Source organism: Hypomesus nipponensis, chromosome 2, assembly GCF_054491055.1.
Source record: "Hypomesus nipponensis isolate SF chromosome 2, ASM5449105v1, whole genome shotgun sequence".
In the NCBI taxonomy this organism is placed as follows: domain Eukaryota; kingdom Metazoa; phylum Chordata; class Actinopteri; order Osmeriformes; family Osmeridae; genus Hypomesus; species Hypomesus nipponensis.
Genome location: NC_140362.1, coordinates 6,097,515 through 6,117,979, shown reverse-complemented (window position 1 = coordinate 6,117,979; position 20,465 = coordinate 6,097,515). Strand labels below are relative to the sequence as shown.

The window sequence follows — 20,465 nt, the reverse complement described above, 5'->3', positions numbered from 1 at the left end:
GTTAGTCTCAGTGCTAATGCTGTCCTATGCTGACTAATTAGCCCCAATGCTAATACTGCCCAATGCAAAACACAAAGCCTCAATGCGTATGCTGCCCTCTGCAGACTAGTTAGCCTCAATGCTAATGCTGCTCTATGCAAAACACATTGCCTCAATGCCAATGCTGATCTGTACAGGGTTGCCATGTTGGCTCATATAGTGTGACACTGTGTACCAGACCAAGCTGATGCCCCTGGTTATTAATAGGCTTGCCATTCAGACCAAAGTAGGGGGGAAAACAGCAGCAGCTCCAACTCATCTAGGCCAATCCTAGCTCTCAGTCTCATCTAGGCCAATCTCCTTAGCCAATGATGTTACTCCAAGGCCTTGAGTTTGACGGTGTACAGTGATGCACGCTGGGTAAACTAGGCCATTGAATCTACCTGGGACAAATCTTTTCTGGATTTTGTATATCTGGAGGGGCTGAAGGTATTGATGGACGTCAGACAGTCACACCTAGGAATACAGATGCATGGTGATGATGCTTGTGTACTTTTGTTCTTGCCTTTAAACCAGTCCCTTTTGTCCCTCCCCAGGTGCCGTACTATGAGTGGGTGGAGCTAAAGTCTGATAGACAGAAAGTGGCGTACTTGAAAGATAAAATAGGGAAGGCTGTGGCAGAGGACATGGCCAAATGACCTGACCTGACCAATTAACTGCACAATGGACTTAGCTGGAGCCACACCCAACACTGAAGATACACATATGTTGTACACACACACACACAAAATTAAACAGCTAAGTGCTAATAAGTCTGGTCTTGCATCCAAGACTGCATCCGAAGCACTTGTTCTACCTCTGTTCCCTTGGTGATGCATGGGGCTTTCTCTGTTACTATGGAGATGCCACATGAGAGTTCTGAGAAAAAGAGTGAGAGAGTGAAGGAGAGAGAGAGAGAGAGCAACAAAGGAAGAATACAAGAGTTCTTTTCTTAATGAAAAGTCGTCTTTTGTTACTAAAGAGATGTGTCCCCAAGTGACATTCTGGCCTTGGAGCAAAGCGCATGGTGGGTATCATAGAATCAACGCCATGAATGTTGAGCTTTATATGACTTGTGAATTGATTAACTAAATATCACTGACACTTGTGATGTCAGATTAAAAAAACGTTTTTATTTGGAATTTCCTGTAAGACCCCTAATATTGACATGTGAATTCAGGATTATGTGCATGTGCGCCTATTAATGTTCTTGGTGTGTGTCTGATGGTGTCTTGCCAGTTTGGGGTGTGTATTTAAGAATGTGCCGTGCGAGTGAAGTAGCTTGAGGTGTGTCATCTAGACAGTAGTGTGATATTCAGGCAGAGCACGATATTGCATGGCACACCACATGCAAACAACCACTAATGAATAACTAAGGTGGTAGAAGAGGGTGGACTCGCAACCACATATCTGTATTCTATTATGTTGTTGTCCACACACACACATACAGGAAAAGCTTTAAATCTGCCTGTACAGTCTGTGGTCAGTCTTGCCAAGTGCTGTTGCTCACGCCCATGCTAATAAAGATGACAAATTTTGTGGCATCCTGTCTCTATCTGAAAGTGATTTGTTTGTGCTGCGAGTGGGACTTCTGACTCATTTGCTTCCATAACAGAACAACATCTGTCTCCCCTGGTTCACCCGTGTGTTAAGGAGGTGTGTCCACCTGGTCATTACCAAGTACTAAGTCGACGGAGGTCACATACACAAACAGACACACACCCACACCCACTACTTTCCATATCCCAGACCATTACATATTTTTTACCCGGGGACATTAGCATGGCTGATGTGAGAAAGATCGGCGGCTGAGGTGTGTGTGTTGGTGGGTGGGCGAAGAGGGTGGGTGGCTGTGGTGGAGTAAGAGTGGACAGTTGGAGGGTGGCAGAGAACAGATGTTGGAGGTAGAACAGGGAGGGAGGACAGTCAAGTAGGATCTTCTGAGAAAGCAGAATCACACTGAACACATTCAAGCTGTGGGTGAGAATGTGAGAGGGAGAAACAGATGGCATCAAAACATTCATAAACACGAATAGAATCCATGTTTTTGTAAGGTCACAAAATGGTCAGTAACAGTACATCGGCTGTACAAGTCAGCCTACCACAGAACAATTCCGCTGCAGAACGATTCCCGCAAATGCTCTGCTAATGGACTGATTGATTGATATGATTCTCAGTAGCAGATCCCCCCCCCCAAGCCTAGCCAGCTCCCCCCACCAGCCAGGGCCTTAGCCTAATATCTAGTGGAATTATTATTTTCCATCAGTAAAAAAAAAAGGGCATGAGAGAAAAGAAGGTGAGGGGAGACCATTACTCTTGTGTGATGACGATTGGCCGCCATGTCGTTTGAGCTGTCATTTGGGGAGTAGTGAGGCTGTCAGCATCTTCAGCGCTAGACGGAGGTACATTTTCTTTCTGCCGAGCTGGCTCAGGACAGCCTTAATACCCCAGACGCCCCCACCGTGGGAAGCTTGGCATTGCCATGGAAACTATCGGGGATGATCGCATCCCTCGCCCCCTCTCATCTTCTCTCCCCGCCTCCTCGTGACTGAGGCTGAGAACTGAAATAGCAATCTAGGAACAAGGGATGAGACAGAAGAGGAGGTGGAGAGAAGAGGCAGATGCTCTGGGGTGGGGGAGGGGGTCTGGCTAAGTACCTTCTGACCCCCCTGGGGGCAAAGTGGAAAAGGATGTAATGTAGACGGTTTCATCTTCGTCTTCTTTTTGTGTCTTTTCTTTCTTTTCTATTCCACCCTTCCCTTGTTTTCTCCATTTTCTACAGTGCCGTCTCCTGTAGAATTGGGGGCATCACTGGGACAGCAGCAGAAATCTGCTGACATCATTTCTGAGGATAGAGCCAACGTCTGGGAGAAAGGGAAGGGGGAGAACGAGGGAGGGGGTTGGAGGAGGGGGGTGGCAAGAAAGAGGGGACAGGAGCACAGTAATGAGAGTGAATACTGCAGCCCTTTCTCAGATTCTACACACACAAACGCACACACTCAAACATTGCATCGTGAGGCACAAACACCCGCAAAAGCAACAACAGCATCATCACAGCTCTGCTTTACTGCACCACACAGAGAGAGACTGTCTCTCTCTCTTTCTCTCTCTCACTGTCCCTCCCTCCCTCTCTCTCTCTCTCTCACACACACACACATTGACACGTGCTGCAGGGGAAGATCTGAGTGCTGGGTCGCTATGCATTTAGCCCCCTCCTTCTTTCTCTCTCTCTCTCTCTCTCTCTCTCTCTCTCTCTCTCCCTCATTCCCTCTTTCCCTCTCCATGTTCACCTTGGCTGTTCCGGCTGCATGGCTTATTGTTGCGTCAGAGCCAGAGAGAGCCAGAGAGAAGCATGCCAGGGGAGAGTACGTACAGATCTGTCCCCACAGCAAGAGACCCGGAGCGGGGAGCCGAGGAGACAGGGATTCCTGGACCAGGTAGGACCACAGGGAGAGGACAGGAGATGGGGTAAGACAGTGTCAGGAAAACAGGAGGAGAGAGATAAGGACAGAGAGGAAGACAGGATGAGCACGATAGAGCTGTTAGTGACGGAAATAGATCCTTGCTTGAATTACCATGTGCGGAGTAGATAAGGAGGAGAGATAAGATGATCTACATCATGTCTGAATGTCTCTCCTGTCTGCATCTCTGTCTCCCTGTCTATCTGCCTGTCTGCCTTTTTTCCTGTGTACCATGTTTTTTAACTGCACACTTTTCTCAACATTGTCTCAACCCGTCATTTTATATACAAACCACACCCCATCCCTAAATCCAACACCAGCCATCACGCCATCTAACCTATTACATGTCCCCCTCCGTCACCACACACGCACTTTACACGCTTGTGCCTTAGTCCCAGTCCCATCCTATCCCACCCCCTCCTCTTTTCTCTGCCTGCCCAGCGCACATGCTCCTGAGGCAGGGGGAGCGACTCCTCCCTTCCCTTCTTTTCCCTTCCCCAGTCTCATCTGGGCCATGACACAGCAACCACGCCACTCTACAATGCAGGAGCCAGGAGCAGAATCTCTCCCTGCTGGAGAGCAGCATCAGCAGCACTGTACAGAATACAGGGCTACAGCCAGCCAGCTAGCTACAGACCGTTAAATATTTTCTGGAACTGTCAGAACAAATCTGAATGTTTGCATTTTAGAATGAGACTATGGTTTCATCTAATGGTTTCACTGTTATGGACTGCTGTTCAGCCTTGGTTTTGTATGAAACTGATTTTTAACAACTATAGGGAAAGAGGAGCAAAGTAAAGAGAGGGGGAAGGAAAAAGGGATTAAAGTATATGTCTTACAGTTAAAATATTGAGGGACAGAGGGCTGAAAGGGGGATGATGGATGTTCTTATGCCCTGTTGAAAGAGAAAGTAACAGACAGAGGGCCAGAGGAAAGAGGGAGAGGTAGGAGGAGGAGGAGAAGACAGGGTGGGACAAAGGATGAGGGGAGATGGGTGTTTTTCTGTTTAGAACAAGGAATTTTGTGTGTTTCACAGACTGCAGTTTTATATTCAGTCGTTCTGACTCACACACAGTGGGAACTGGAAAGTTACTGTCCAAATTATGTTTATGTATTAAGGAAACCAAGACTGTTACTGTTAAGGTACAATCAAACATAACTTAATAATATACTGTATATTTGCACCTGTATCAGTTAACTTAGTTGCTCTTGTATCAATTATCAAACAGCTTTATTTGTTTAATCCTGACCACCAGTTAGAGTAACGTATTACCCCACTTCTATTTTTAACTATTTTAAATTTCATCCACAAATCACAATTCTCCCAGTGTACAATATTCTAAACAGTGGTATCACCCCACTTCTCCAAGAGCAACTATTTTTCATTTCATCCTCAAATCACAATTCTCCCAATGCACAATATTCTAAACAAAAGTATGATGAAAGAGGGAGAGAAAGGATTTGACCATTTTAATAGACAGACACAAATAAGGCTAAGGATATGAGGCCATTGGTCCCTGGAGCTCCCCTCTGGGCCTGGGACTCTCGTGGAGTGGAGGCTGAAATAGAGGCTCCCTGTGGGGCATGCATGTGTGACACAGCTCCAGTCTTCCGCAGCCTGCTCTTCGATATGCAATTGGCAGGGGGCTCAATGGCACAGCCATTGAGATCCCTTTGCAAGGCCAGAGGCCCAAAGGGGTGTGTGGCTGGTGCTGCTGCTGCTGCTGTTGTTGATGGGATGAACCAGACTTGCTAGTGGATACAGAGGCAGAGAGATGTGAACAGTGGGTTTATGATGCCCCAGAAGGGTTGCTTCTGTGTTTACCATATATGCTTGGGGGGGTGTATTCTAGGTATTAGAATACCTTCTAGATGGCTAAGCGGTTAGGGAATCAGGCTATTATTCAGTAGGTTGCCGGTTCAATTCCCGGAAGCGCAAAAATGAAGCTGTGTCCTTGGGCAAGGCAATTCACCTTACTTGCCTCGGGGTATGTCCCTGTACTTACTGTAACTTACTGTAAGTCACTCTGGATAAGATCGTCTGCTAAATGACTAAATGTAAATATCACCATATGTCTGTACATTGTATGGGCATGTTCTCATATATGTACACATGTATTGTACAGTATATCTTTCCATATATTTTTACATATATTTAGAATATATTGTGATATGTGACACTATATCTTTACATATATTACCCATACATTTTCCCATGTAAAGCAGCATACATTATGGTGGTTATTTATTAATACATAATTGCATATATTTTGGGATATATAACCACATATATTATATATTCATGTTCCATATATTGCAATATATGGAAAACGGCAATCATTGCTGTATTCTGCAATATATTGCAATATATTTATATAATAATATATTAGTAATATATTTATCATCAATATATTAAAATGTATTTCAAATCATATATTGGTAAATATATTTTCTTTCCGTAAGGGTCCCCTCTACTGTGCCTTGCATACCCAAGTTTTAACGTTAGTGATAAACAAATGTGTGTGTGAATATTTGTGTGCAACTACAGAGGGCTTAGCCTCTTAACATGAGTCAGCAATGGCACTACCATGAACAACCCCCAGGCGAGACCGAACACACACATACACACATGTACACACTGTAAAGGGTTGTTATTGGGGCCATGATGGAGATAGTGTGGTGGCTACAACTGCATAGACTACAGAAATAGAGGAAGGAAACAGGGAGTTAAAGAAAGACAAAGGGAAAGATGGCATTGATGGAATTAGAGGACAGAGAGGGTTAAATGGAGGATTGTAAAGATCCAGAAAGAGCAAAATAAGCGGGGAGACAGAGAGAAAAGGATAGATGGATGGGCAAAGAAAGGGAAGGAGTGAGAGAAGAGGTGGGGGTTGTGAAACACAGGGTCCATTAGTAAGTGATATCTGGATTACTGGCAGTGTGTGTGTGTGTGTGTGTGTGTGTGTGTGTGTGTGTGTGTGTGTGTGTGTGTATGTGGCTGGTCTCAGAATACAATAATGGACAATCAGCTTGTGGACTGAAGTCAGTGTGGGATGGTTATGTTCAGCAGATGAATTGAGGCCTGTTCTCAGTGTGTGTCTTCCTGTATCCCAGAGCGTCTGTACAGGCCACTGTACAATCACTGTAGGTGTCACAGAGCTTCACATCTTTCTGGTTCACTTTTGAGGAAAATGCTAACTGTGAGGATATTTTATGAAGTGAAACTGAAGCATTGGAACTTACTCTGATGATGGAAAATCCCCTTGTCGACTCACTCTCCTGACTGATCCGGCCTCTCCTCTCGCTCCTCCCCTTTGCCTCCATTTCAGTCCTCTTTCCTTTCATTTGCTCCCTGTGATCGCTCATTCATTTTGATATGTGGAGTGGATGGTGTGGTAGAGAGAAAGAAAGAGAGAAGTTGGGAGACAGAGATGTGTGTGTACGTGTGTCGGTGTGTGTTTTTGCTTGACTCAGACACAGTAATTCAATAAAAGCATCTGGCTAATCTGAGAGTCTAATCATTAAGTAGACAGACAGATCAGACAGACAGACAGAGTGAGGATGGCCAACAAGGATCCTCTAGATGTATGCTAGGTTCTGGTAGTGGTCTGAACTGTTTGATGCTGTGTGACATTTCAATGGCATTAGAGTGTCAGTGTGTGGGAGGTAGAGTGAGGTTCAAGGAGAGGAATGAAAGGACTGAAGTGAGCCACAGAGACCTATTCTTTTGCTATGGGTTTTCATCTCTTTGATACACATTACGTTTTTGCATTTTATTTATTCAGAAGATGCTTTTATTCAAAGGGATATACAAATAGTGTGTGTAGAAACTACAGATAATCAAGGATCAGAAGTGTTTATACAGACTTTCTTCAGATCTTTCTCTGCTCTTTGTGAATAATCTTTGTCTCTCCCTCTCTCTCTGTTTGTTTTGAACCATCTCTTCTTTTTTTGTACTTTCTTTCAGACATGACTAGGCATCCCTCCACAGACTCCACCCCAAGTGACAGTGGCTCCACCCCTAGCGACAGTGGTTCTAGCCCCTCCCCTAGCACACCTCAAAAACTGCTCCCAACATGCACCTCTCCGTTTGGGCCGCGGCTGGTCCGAGCCATGCCTAGTTCCTCTGCAACCCCACGACCCCAGCCCGAGGGCTCTGACCATCGCCATGGCAACATTCCTAGGCTCTCTGGGAAGTTTGGGGGTCATGGACCCTGCGGGCGCCGTGTACCAGTAAAAATGGAAAGAATCAAGGTGTGTGTTTACTGTATAGGTGTTTATGTGTATTCCAATACATACAGTAACCTTCTATAAGAAAGAACATCACATTTTTCAACGACACAATCACAACTCAACAGTTTTTATATTCCATAGAGGATAGCAGTACCTCATCAAAACTGTTGATTGTTGTGTGACAACAACTAGCCTTTAAAAGTAATATTTAGTAATATTTGCCTCTGTCATAAAACCTTAAAAACTGCTAATGAGCTAGTCACTGCTCCCCTGATGCGTTCTCTTCTTCAGGTTCTTACAGGCTCAGAGGTGGAAAGCGACTATAAGGAGCCAGAAACTATGGACACAAGGGTGGTGATGGGCCAGGAGGCACTACTCAAAACCATGGAGAGCCAGAAAAAGAAGCATGTGGCTGGAAGGAGTAGCCAGGCGAACTCCATGCTTGGAGGCCTGGCTCTGGAGGTCCCCAAGACCTCCTCAGAGTCCCAGCCCAGAGTTACAGGCCCAGAGAAGACTGAACTGGACACTGGGCAGGGTGTCCAGGACCTCACCCCACAGATAGAACAGGAGAAGGAGGAAGACAGAGGGTCTGTACTGCCGTCGGCCCCTCTCTTGTCCCCTCTCCTCACCGCTCTCATCCCTGCACCCCCTCCATCCCCAGAGCCAAGAACAGCAGACTTGATAGACAGCCAGGGGGCGGGTTTGTCTCCCTCCCAGGGTGAAGTGCCTTCCCTGTCCCTTTCTGAGCTGCCCTATCCTGTCGCTCTGTCCTTCTCCGAACCAGACTATCCTGTAGATCCACTAAGAGTGGGCATGCCATCGTCGCTGGACCCTGACCTGTACTACACCGCCCCCTCCACACCCATCAAGATGGCTTCTCGCTCCTCACACCTCAAACACCGCTCCTATCCCGGCTCCCCTGCCTCCCCCCTCTCCCCCACCTCCCCCTCAGACAGTGAGGATTTATGCTCTCCCCTCACCTCTCCCTCTGGATCCTACATCACAGCGGAAGGAGGCAGCTGGACCTCATCCTACACCTCCTCCACCTCTCCCTCCACCTCCCCCAACCTGCTCCTCACTGAAGAGGGGCAGGATGCCCAAGAAGTGCCTGCATGCTTTGTGGGCTCCCTGTCTGAGATAGGAGACGAGGTGGCAGAGGAGAGGGGACGAGGAAGCGTGGGAAAGGAGGAAGAGAGGGGAGGAGATTTCCGTCCATTTCAGTTAGAGAGCTTTGGAATACGATCGCGCTTGGGGGCGACAGAGAATGTGATCCTGGAGGAGGAGGAGGTGCTGAGAGGGGAGGTGATCATGGTGTCTCAAGGCAGCTGCCGACCCCGCTGGGTTACTGAGAACTCCTCTCCACTGAGGAGTAGCAGTGGCCGGAGCAGCGACTCCCAGGAGGAAGGAGAGGAGTCTGAGGGATCTCTCTGCCCAAGGGAAGAGGCTGGAGCTGGGGGGGTACAGTATCACAAGCCCATCCTGCCTAGAGGCCTAGAGCTGGAGCTAGATGCCTGTTTTTCCCAGGATCTCAACCCACAGATGATGCAGTCAGTGGGGAAGGATGGAAGGGACCTCCCAGAGCTGAGCTCCAGCCCTGTTACTCCACACATGGCTTTTAGTAGTCTCAGTCCAGACTTCCCTGGCCTTCCCCTGGAAGCCTACACCCCAGAGAGTATAGATGGAGAGAGCCCTGGGCCCTTCCTTCTCTTCCCAGGGGCCTACAGCCACGATGGACCAGAGGAAGAGAGGATGATTCCGGCCTCCCAGCTTTCCTTCCCTCTACACACCAGCCTCATCTTCCAGGCAGACTCCATGGAGATCACCCTCTTCCCAACAGAGGACGAGAACGAGGGAGGAGAGGGGAACGGAAGGAACGAGGGGAACGACGTTGACGCCTACGCAGCTGGAGAGGAGGAAGGAGATGTAGAAGATGACGACGATGATGAGGATGACAAAAATGATGATGGTGATAAAGGGGGGGCAGAGATAGAAGTGGGGAAGGAAGCCAAAGTCGAGTTAGCAGTAAAGGAGGAAGACGAGGAAGAGGAAGATGAGGAAGAGTGTGAGGGCAAAATGGTTGAGGACCCCACAGAAGAGGACACCTCTGCCTCCTTCCTTCATTCGCTGTCAGAGACGTCCATCAATGAGGGTCTGGACGAGTCCTTCTGTTTCCATGATGAAACGGACGACTCCCTGGATTCTGCTTCCTACAATGGTGAGGAAGACGAGCGTCTGTACAGCACAGAGAGGCATGCAGAATCCCTGGAGCCCCAAGGTCCAGATCTGCTGGACCCCACAGAACCACAACCCCAACTGCGGCCTCCCAGCCCCGCGAGAGAAGCAGAAGTTCCGTGGAGCCAACCTAAAGGTAATGGTCCTCCCAGCCCAGTGGAACCTCCTCCAGCCTGTCCAGAGTCATCCAACAGTTCCAGCAGCAGTGAGAGTGAAATGGAGATCTCGTCTAGCTCCTCAAACCCTCCTGTTCCTTCTGTCCTCAAATCTGCTGTCACTCCCACCTTTACCCCTGGCCCTGTTGGTCCTGTTACTGACAGCATGTTAATCTGTGCTATTGCTGCTGCGCCAGTTCCCACCCCTATTCCCGACACCACGCCTTCTACTGATACCATCCCGGCCCCTGCTACTTACACTACCCCGGACCCTGCTACTGACAACACACTTGCCCCTGCTACTGATACCACCCATGCCCCTGCCACTGATACCATTCCTGCCCCTGATACTGACACCACCCCTGTTCCTGCTACTAAGCCCAAGCTAGCTACAACAGAGCTAGAGGAGGAGAAGCTCTTCCAGTGTACCATGAAGTCACAAAGAGACAAACAGAGCACTGACATCCAAGAGGAGGAACTCACAAACTGGACTGAAGGAGACTCTTTCACATTGCTCATAAAGCCACGGCCATCTCAATCGCACACACCCAGACATGTTGGGGGCAGGAATAAGTTCAAGGTGACACCCGGGCCCCAGAAGATAGCTGTGTGTGGTTTTGCAGCGGCCATGGGGGTGTCTGGGAGGAAGGAGGACACAGAGAAGGATCTGGACCAGAAGAATGGCAACACCGAAAGTCAGAACCCTGAGGGTAACTTTGCCTCTGTGACCCAGGAGGAGACCACTGCCACCAATGACCTAAACAAGGGGGTCCCTCTCCTTTCCTACCCCAAAGACCCCACCTCTAACCCCAGCAACATCCCAGTGTCCACTTACCCGGAGGGCCTCACTGACTTGCCTGACAACCTGGGCCTGATACCTGACCTCTGCCCTTGCGACCCAGCCCAGGAGAACTTGCGAGAGAACACTCTGAGCGCAGAGGAGGGGGGCCCCGGGGCCCTCGGCTCCCCTCATTCTCCCATGGCCATCTCCCCCAAGAGGGAGAACTCGGAAACAGATGCAGGGGGCAAGATTGGTCTTGGGGCTGGGGCCTGGGGGTCTGATGGGATGGGGCTGGGGTTAAACCTGGAGTTAGGCAGGGGGCTGAGGTCTGGGGCTAGTGTTGGAGCCTGGGGAGCTGGGGAGTCCCTCTCCCTCTCTCTGGGGGAGAGATATGAGTTGGATGCAGAGAGCGTGCTTCTGTGTGAGATGGATGGACAAAGTGGACACACACCGGTGGTTCCCAATATCAGCACTCAAGGGAACGATGAGGACGATGTGTTGGGGGACGAAGAGGACAACAACAGTCTCTGTGGTCGTCCAGACAAGATGGCAGATGTAGAGCTGGCTGGAGAAGGGCTGGAGTCCAACCTGTCGCTCTGGAGGTCCATCGAAGAGATCTCGGAGGCAGGCGGAGGAGAGGATGGAAGTTCCAGGTTTCCTGAGGATGATGTCAGCAACCTACAGACTCTGGACCATGAAGGTGATAACACTGACACACAGCCCTTGTGGCAAAAGTCTGACAACCATGATTCTACCTTCTACTCCCTGGCAATGCCCCCCAGTGTGACTCTGAATGCCCTCTCAGAGAAGGTAAGGCCTCAGAGTGCAACTGTGAGTGTGAGGGAGTCCATCTCTAATATACCACTCACCGAGGAGCAATCCCCACTCCCTGATCAGCCGAGGACAACCACAGGAAGCTCAACGCTCCAATCAGAAACAACACAGGCGTCCCCGTCCGCGGAGAGTTCCAGTAGTATCTCACTGCCAGAGCTTGAAACCCAGAAAGACACAAGCATGTCCAGACTGATAGGGAGTGACATAACCTTGTCTCTACTGGGAGGGTATTTTGGTTCCTTCAACCCCAGAACCAAACACTCAGATTCCAGACCAAGTAAAGGTGCTCTCCCCACTTTCAAAGACAAAGAAGAGAATGCAAAGATTCAGCAGCAACAGGAGGAGGAAGGACTTCAGACTGAGGGTCTCATAGAGGGCAGAATCAGTGGTGTGACTGACAGGGTCATGGATCAAACAAAGACCAGCAAAGGTGCCTTTCAAGGACAGGACAGTGGTGTTAGTACCTCAGGAGGAAAAGAGGAGGAGAGAGGGACAGCGACAAGGATGGAAGGAGGAGAGGAGAGAGGGCTCAAAGGAGGAGAGATGACAGTTAAGCGGAATGTCTCTCCAGCTGAGAGAGAAGTGGAGCAGTCAGAACGTCACACCCCAGAGGGTGAGCTTAGCACAGACAAACCTGTCTCGGCACAGAAGGGGCGGAGAGGGAAGGACGGCAGAGCCCGAGGCCGAGGCAAGGGAAGGGCAGCTCAGCCGGACTGGCCAGCACAGACGAGCCCTGGGTCTGCTGTTGAACTAAAGGAATTGTCTGTCCCAAATAAGGCCGAAGCAGATGGCACCCTGGCGGGGGGCAAAGCCTTCTATAAAGCCACAGCCAAGGGGGGTAGGAAGGCCCTCCGTGAACCTGGCCCCTCACAATTACAACAGAGGGCATCAGTGGACTGCCCGGAAGCTGAGTCAGAGATAACAGAGGACAACCAGCCTGATTCTGGTGGACACTCTGCCGGTGCTGATGACTGCTTTCCAGAACCCTACCCCAGCCCCAACTCCAATCCTAATCTGAAACTTGCCAATCCTGGCCCTGTCAAATGCAATGCTGCTGTTTTCCTCAAACAGGAAGTGGATAACAGGGCCATATCAGACAGCCAGACAGGAAGCAAAGACATTAATGACAACAACGTTGGCAGTGGCCACATCTCTTTTCCACAGCTGAGCACAGCTTTCTTTCCACCCTCACACTCTCCTCCTCCCCCTCTCCCTGTCTGTCCTCCGCCAACCTCCTCCCCTCTCGTCTCCTCCTCTTCTCCTTCTCGCTCCTCCTCCCCTCCTCCTCTCTCCTCTTCCCCTCCCCCACTCTCCTCCTCTCCCATCTCCACCTCCACACACTCTCCATCCTCCTCCCCGCCCCCTCTACCGTCCTCCCCTCCACCTCTCTCCTCCTCACCATTCTCTTCCTCTCCTCCCCCTAGCCCTCAGAAGGGGACAGAGGTGACCCTTCCCTCTCTGGTACAGGACTCCCAGCCTCTCCACCCCTACTCCCCTTCCCCAGCCCCTCCCTTCACTGATGCCATACATCTCCGTGCTCCTCCTACTTCTCAATCAGAATCCTCCCTACCAGACCTAAACTTATGCACCAACATACAGGGACGACAGGGCATCACCAATCTTACTACTCCCTTTAGTGCTTCCCCTATACCTACCACACCCACCAGAAGTGTCTCTTTGCCTCTAGCTCCAACTTTAGCCCCCTCCAGCCTGACCCAGCCCACTCAGGAGCACAGGGTCCCAGACACAGTGCCTGACCTGGACACCCAACCCCACACCCTCCTCCAGCCCCTGCCCATGCCCCAGCTCGAGTCCCACAGGCAGACTAAACCAGGCCAATCATGGAGTCTGGAGGAGAGGCCCAGAGGTGAGTTACATTTTTTCTTTAGGTGTATGGGCAAAATCCCAACACTCTAACATTCATCCTCTTATGAAATGTGTGTGTATAATGTATGTGTGTAATATATGTGTGTGTGTGTGTATGTGTGTATCATGTGTGTATGTTTTTGCAGTTGAGGAGGACACAGACAGTGAGGATGACAGTGCTGCTCGACGACAAGGTCACAGGACTCAACCCAGAGCAATTTTGGGAAACAGAGGCAGTTCTTATTTAAATAAGGAGTCTGGCTCACCCAATCAGAGAGAGAGCCAGCCTTCCATCTCCCACCCACTTGCTGACAGACAGGCAGGCTGTTCAATCAGCCACAGCTACAAGATTTCAGAGGAGATCGACTTGTCCTTCAAGAACAACTGTATGTAAATAGTAACCTCTTTTTCATTTCTTATACATAAGTATATGTCTCAAGCTATATTTCCCTATATCACTATGACACCGTACTGTTTCTTACGGTGGCCCTGAAGAGTAAAACACACCCACTAATACTAGTACATCCCCAAATTAAGACACTCCCTCAAATACGAGTAAACTCCCCCCAAATAGGATGACTTGCTCATCTCCCCTCGAATACAAAGACACGCTCCCCCAAATGGGTAACAAAATTATATTAGGTGTGTTTGACAATTGACATCGGCTGCGGCTGCATGAAAGACCGGCAGGAGTTGCCGCTTGCAGTCGGGGGGGGGGGGGAGTTAAAAACGGCTCCATTAAGGAAATTCCTGCTTCTCGTGGTTTGCTGCGTTAACGTCAGTCATGGCCGATCAAGCGCTGGTTGCTTACTTAATCGTTGACGATGGTCACAAATTTTATTGTTTTCGCACCAGAACTTGCACGAACCACTGAAATTGGTAATTTTATGTATTGGGCTATTAAACTCTCTCCAATCTGCAGATTGATAATACAACCAGAACTCAACTAAACTTAGTCTGTCCGTTAGTGAAGAGGCGGACTAAAACACTTTCTTCAACAACAGTAAGCTATTGCTGTCTGTCAATAAAGGCAAATATTCAATTCAATTGTACTGTTTGGTCCGGATTTGAGCATTGGCAAAACTGGTGTCAGAATACAAAACACACGTCAAAGTTGTTATGTGTGAGTCTGGCCAATCATGAAATAGCAGTTGCTCTCAAGAAAATGCGCTCGGCTACACAGCCGGCAGTTCTCTAATCATTCTCACGGTATTTTGATGGGATACGTCACAGTGACCTAGCCTCGGCGCCGTCTCAAGTTGGACAAAAAGTCTAACAGTGCCACTGCAGCGATGCGTGCCATCGCTCGTCTTCCCACAGTTCACCATGCTCGGGGGCATTTCAAACATATCAATGTAGAATGTTCTTTAAAGTCACTGTTGTAGTTGTCATGGCCAAGTGTGCAGACTTGGGTGTACGTAGTCGCAACATCGATCGAAATACAACTTGTATACAAAATACAAAACTGTTTAATACATACATACAACGACATACACGTTGACGTGTGTAAAAAACGTTTTATTATATTACTCAGTCTCTGCTAATCTGTCAATACGATAGGGAGTTCCAGGCGGGCTAGCTAGCTAGCTAGCTAGTTACTACAGAACGAAGTTACGTAATGTCACTAGACTGAATTAGAAAGTACAAGCACCAACAACTTCGGCAACCTTGCGCCATGCATCGTTTTTTATTATTAACATCTCTGTACAAATACAACTATGTACAGGACTGGGTAACCAACCACACAAACGATTAGTTTCTCCTCCACCTTGAAACCTAGAAAGCTAGAAATGTTTACCATGGTTGCTACGTTACGAGAAACAAGAAAACACTCCGATTGGCCATCGCTAGCGAAAATCGCTCCTCAATTGCATAAAGTTGAGAAAATCTCAACTCTGTTGCATCGTGTCGCTACCCACAATGCACCACGCAAACGATTCGCCTGGCTCCATAGAAAATGAATGGAAAACATGTTGTCGCTTGCATCGCGTCGCTGCAGTGGACACACACTGTAACGGTGCGTGGCCACTATAACGGAGAGGGCGGCGTGGGGCGTCGGCTTCCAATTCATTTTCAATTGGTTCCTTGTTTTTTGTAACTTAGCAACCATTGGTCATGGTAAACATTTCTAGGTTATACAATTTCAAAATGGAGGAGAAACTTATCTTGTGTGTCTGCACAACCAGTTCTGTTCAGAACACTGTTACGTAATGTGAGTTACGTAATGTGACAAGCCTGAATTTAAAGATTACATTAAAATAATAATGCATGGTGCTGTGTTGCCGATGTTGTCAGTGTCCCTTGTGTGTTTTATAGCTTGGCTCTGACCTCCTACGTACTTCCGCTAAATTTTCCTTCTGTACTAGATCTGGGCTTTCAGTATATTTGTGGGGTTTTTTCAGCAAAATTTTTTGGCGGTCCAATCAGCGAACAGAGGGAGTGGCTGAGAACGATGGCGTTGATGTCGTTAGGTAGTTTGAGTTGTAGTTCAGTAGTGGCGAGTTTGCTGAGTTTTCTTGGTGGCCATGATGTTGTGGCCCTAGTCCCCACGGGATTCGGGAAAAGTTAGATTTTCCAGCTAGCTCCGTTAGTGGTGAAGGAGTTGGCTAAGGCTAACGCTAGCAATTGGTTATGGCAGATCCAGAGTGGCTCTGGGCAGATCCAATAGTTTTAAACTTCAATAGAGTACCCATCTTCAAGGAAGTTAACGATTGTCAATGGAGTGATCCCAGACTCTTTGTACAAATGAAATGAATGAGAGTCTGGTAGGACCAGGCTAGTGTTGTAAATACTTTTAAATTCAGTCTCGTCACATTACATGACTGTTCTGTGCCACTGCTAGCTCGCTAGCTGTAGGGCAGATTTTCTGTGTACATGTACAGCTTAAGTATCTGTAAGGTCAAGAGGTCCTGCAGCGAGGCCTCTCTGAGCAGAGAATAGCACACAGCCCAGACAGTTAGGAGACTGTAAGGCAAATCATGTACGAACTGGGACTTGAACATAATTAACAACCTCATCAGCTGCTGAATGCTCTAGTGTATCAGTGTACTGACCACTGAAGACCCGTTAAAGAAGTAATTCTGTGCATTTTATATCTGTAATGTCCAACAATGTATTTAATCATGGCTGAGAGACAGAGTTTTCACTCATGCCATCAGTTTGTCTTGAACTGATTGGTTTATTAGTCGAGTTCCCGGATCAAACAAAGTCAAACTCCTTTCCGTTGTCGTGACTCCTTTTGGCCTGCCTTCTTCAGAATAACCTCCCTATCACTAGCCCAGCCGAAAAACGACTGGTTGAGTGACCGATGGCGTAAAATGTATTCTACTGTAATCTTGCACTAGTAAAATATTGTGTATTTTTACAGAAATGTTGTGTAAAAGTGGTATTTTGATCGATACTGTGACTACATGAACCCAAGTCTGCACGCTTGGCCATGACTACAACAGTGACCTTAGAGAACTACAACTCTGTATTAACCTGTCGGACACGCCCCTGAGCGTGTTGTACTGTGGGAAGGCAGGTGGGAAGACAGGGTGTCCAGCCTCACACAATAAGTTTCTCCTCCATCTTGAAACTGTGAAACCTACAAATGTTTACCCTGACCAATGGTTGCTATGTTACAAGAAACAGATTGGCCAACGCTAGCGTTTAACACTCCTCATTTACATAAAGTTGAGAAAATCCAACTTGTAACGCTCCGCTCGCCTTCCCACATGAGCATCAAATTCCGGTTTAATTGAAAATTAATTGGAAGCCGAATTCGGCGCAGACGGTGCTGCATGAAGTCGAACACACCTGATGTATTCAGGGAGAGGTGAGCAAGTCATCCTATTTGGGTGGAGTTTACTCGTATTTGGGGGGAGTGTATGGAAGCAAATCAGTGACATAATGTTTTGAATTTTAAAAGGCATTGAATACCTAAAATTGAAATTCAAACAAACATCAAATTCTCATATGAATATATTTAAATGTAAAATAAAATTTAGGTCGCTCAAATTCAAGCTGAACATTTTTTAGCTTAAATTTTTTTTGCCAAAAAATGTTGAGCCTATCCAATTCGAGCCAAAGAAATGTGATCTTAAAAAATTCTGATTGCCACATCAGGGAAATCAAGGGTAGGTAGAGAGCCTCAATGCAAGATTTGATCACATCGGACTCACCAAAGCATGGTTGTTTTCCTTGATAGTCATCATGCGTTTTCTCTTCTCTTGCTCCATTGCTCTACCTATCCTTGGTATCCGGATGTTGCAATCTGAATTTTTTGAGCTTGAATTTTTTTGGCTCCAATTTGATAGGCTCCAATTTGATAGGCTCCAATTTTTTAAGCTCTCAAAATTTTTGTTCGAATTTGAACAACCTGAATATCCGAGCCTTGAATTTTTGCATCTTAATTTTTTTTTACATTGAAATCTATATTCATATGTGAATTCGGTGTTGTTTAAATTTCAATATTAAGTATTCAATGCCTTTTAAAATTCAAAACATTATGTCACTGATTTGCTTCCATAGGAGTGCTTTTTATTTGGGGGGGGATGTACTCGAATTAGTGGGTGTGTTTTGCACTTCAGGGCCACTGTAGTTTCTATTGTCTTCTATTATTTCCACTTTAATATTTAGTTTATATATTTATATATATAGTTATCATATATAATCATTAACTATTGTTTTGCTATCACATTCTGAATATGACAGCAGTGTTTGCCTCTTCCACAGCATGGAACGCATTGAATTATAATATATTATCTCAAAAGAATGTTATATTTTAAGTCAGCTGTTCAACCCAAACCAGAAAGGACAATTTTCAGTAGATCAACACTGATGGACTATTTAATGATTGACTTCAGTTAGATGTCGATTTCTGTATGACGTTGGCTTTGAGGCGACATTCACCCTGTAATGGTCAGGTGTAGATTAAAGAGTTCTCTGATCAACAGCTCTTCAACTAACGAGCTGCAGAGTCGCTCGGTTTCTCATCTGATTCATAGTAATTAGTTACCATGGTAAGGAAAATGTGACGCAGGTCTTTGTTGGTAATGTGTGTGCGTGCGTTTGTGTCCTCACAGTGGGCTCCTGTAACGAGTCAGAGAGTGAAGGGTCAGTACCAGAGCGGGAGGAACCAGGGTGGGCGCCAGTGAGACCCTCTGAGCCCCAGGTGAGTGCATGTTCTGTGGGGAAGGACAAGTCTCTCTTAGCCCTCATCACAAAACACAGTTACAAAAGGGTCAACCCGTTTCTATGATACTTAACATTCCTGTTTTGTGTGCTTTTTTCTACTGAAAATAAACTCTGATACTGTCTTTTAGTCAGTCTCTCTCTCTCTCTCTTTCAGTCCATGTCTGTTGCTGAGGAGGCAATGAACAGACCCAAACAGAGCCGCAGCGAGAAGAAAGCCCGCAAGGTCAAACCTTGACAGCCAAGCACAGTGCTAATCAAACACACAGCTAACACAATTATGTACATAACATACTGTGTGTGTTTTTGTGTGTAGGCCATGTCTAAGCTTGGTCTGAAGCCAGTTCACGGTATAACCAGGATCACCATAAGGAAGTCGAAGAGCATCCTGTTCGTCATCAGCAGACCAGACGTGTTCAAAAGCCCAGCATCTGACATCTACATTGTGTTTGGAGAGGCCAAGGTGACCTCTGCCATTCTCTCTCTCTCTCTATCCATCTGTCTGTTTCTACTTCTTCTCTGTTGCTGTCTCTGTCTTTATTTTCCTATCTGTTGCTGAACACATTGTGTTAACAACCCAAAGTGACTTCTCACTCTCCCCCTTCCTCTCTTTACTACCTGTGCCACTTTCTCTATGTCATCCATCTCTCTCCTCCCATCCTTTAGATAGAGGACCTGTCTCAGCAGGTTCACAAGGCTGCAGCAGAGAAGTTCAAGGTGCCCGTGGCCCCTTCCCCCCTGGCTCCCCCTGCCCCCCCCAGCCTCACCATCAAAGAAGAGAGTGAGGAGGAGGAAGAGGTATATCAAAACGTCAACACTGACTAGATATGCTAATAAGTATATGCTAGTCTGCAGTCTTACCCATCTCTCTCTCTTTCAGTTCAGTTCAATTCAGTTCAGAAAAAGCTTTCTTGGCATGAAACACATTTGTAAATATCGCCAAAGCAACAATGAAATTGTAATGATAACAACTATAGTAATAATGAGAAGAGGAAGAATGTTGAGCAAAGATGAAAATTAAACATTAAGAAAAAGTAGCTACTACTACTTTTAATAATAATAAAAATATTCCCTCCCCCTTTTTTATGTCCTCTCTCCCCCTTCTCTCTGTCTGTTTCTCAGCAGGATGAGGGAGGTCTGGAACAGAGGGATATTGAGCTGGTGATGGCTCAGGCCAATGTGTCGCGGGCCAAAGCCGTCAAAGCTCTGAAACACAACAAGAACGACATTGTCAATGCTATCATGGTAAGGAGAGGGAGTGGAGAGGGAGCATTTGTATAAAGAAAGTGGAATGGAGCTCAAGTCCTTCGTCAGTACCCACTCTGTCCACTAGGGAGCAGTGAAGACTTCACACAAACCAAAAACACTCCAATACCTAGTCAATGTTATGTTGTGTTTCACTACGCCTGTCTCATTCCACCCCCCTTCAAATAGTACTAACGCGTCGATCTCTCTCTGTCCACCTCCCCCTTCTCTCTCCCCCCCCTCTCTAGGAACTGACCATGTGAGAGGAGAGGATAACCTCCCAGCCCCACCCCTACCCACATCCAAGACTCTCAAGCCTACTCTTCTCTATCGCTACTATGTTGCATCCTCAGTACCTGCTTAATAAAATCTGTTATAACCAACCCGAGTGAGCTGTAACTGACCTGCATGTCATGTACTGGGTCTCTCTCTGTCTCTAAGGATCTACGCGTTTATACTCCGAAA

General features: G+C 47.3%; 2 protein-coding genes across 3 annotated transcripts in view; both read left to right on the top strand.

Annotated features, from left to right (window-relative positions):
* tbrg4 (transforming growth factor beta regulator 4) overlaps positions 1–1,562 on the top strand; it is a 32,664-nt gene extending 31,102 nt beyond the window's left edge. For both annotated transcript variants that reach the window (XM_084703911.1, XM_084703913.1), the window contains exon 11: positions 576–1,562. In XM_084703911.1, the coding sequence (XP_084560037.1) occupies positions 576–677 (102 nt within the window). In that variant the 3' untranslated portion in view covers positions 678–1,562. The remainder of the gene's footprint in view (positions 1–575) is intronic.
* A 1,790-nt stretch (positions 1,563–3,352) lies between these two features.
* nacad (NAC alpha domain containing) lies at positions 3,353–20,383 on the top strand. The gene is made up of 10 exons (XM_084703910.1): positions 3,353–3,455; positions 7,447–7,733; positions 8,004–13,581; positions 13,727–13,966; positions 18,647–18,735; positions 18,913–18,981; positions 19,072–19,218; positions 19,422–19,553; positions 19,878–20,000; positions 20,249–20,383. Exons 1-10 carry the CDS (start codon positions 3,371–3,373, stop codon positions 20,261–20,263), a joined length of 6,765 nt encoding a protein of 2,254 aa, XP_084560036.1. The 5' UTR covers positions 3,353–3,370; the 3' UTR covers positions 20,264–20,383.
* The last annotated feature ends 82 nt before the right edge of the window (positions 20,384–20,465 follow it).

Coding starts and splice junctions, on each gene's coding strand:
- nacad (XM_084703910.1), top strand. CDS start 3,371: ATGCCAGGGGAGAGTACGTACAGATCTGTCCCCACAGCAAGAGACCCG. Junction 3,456..7,446: donor GACAGGGATTCCTGGACCAG/GTAGGACCACAG, acceptor ACTTTCTTTCAG/ACATGACTAGGCATCCCTCC. Junction 13,967..18,646: donor CTTGTCCTTCAAGAACAACT/GTATGTAAATAG, acceptor GTGTCCTCACAG/TGGGCTCCTGTAACGAGTCA.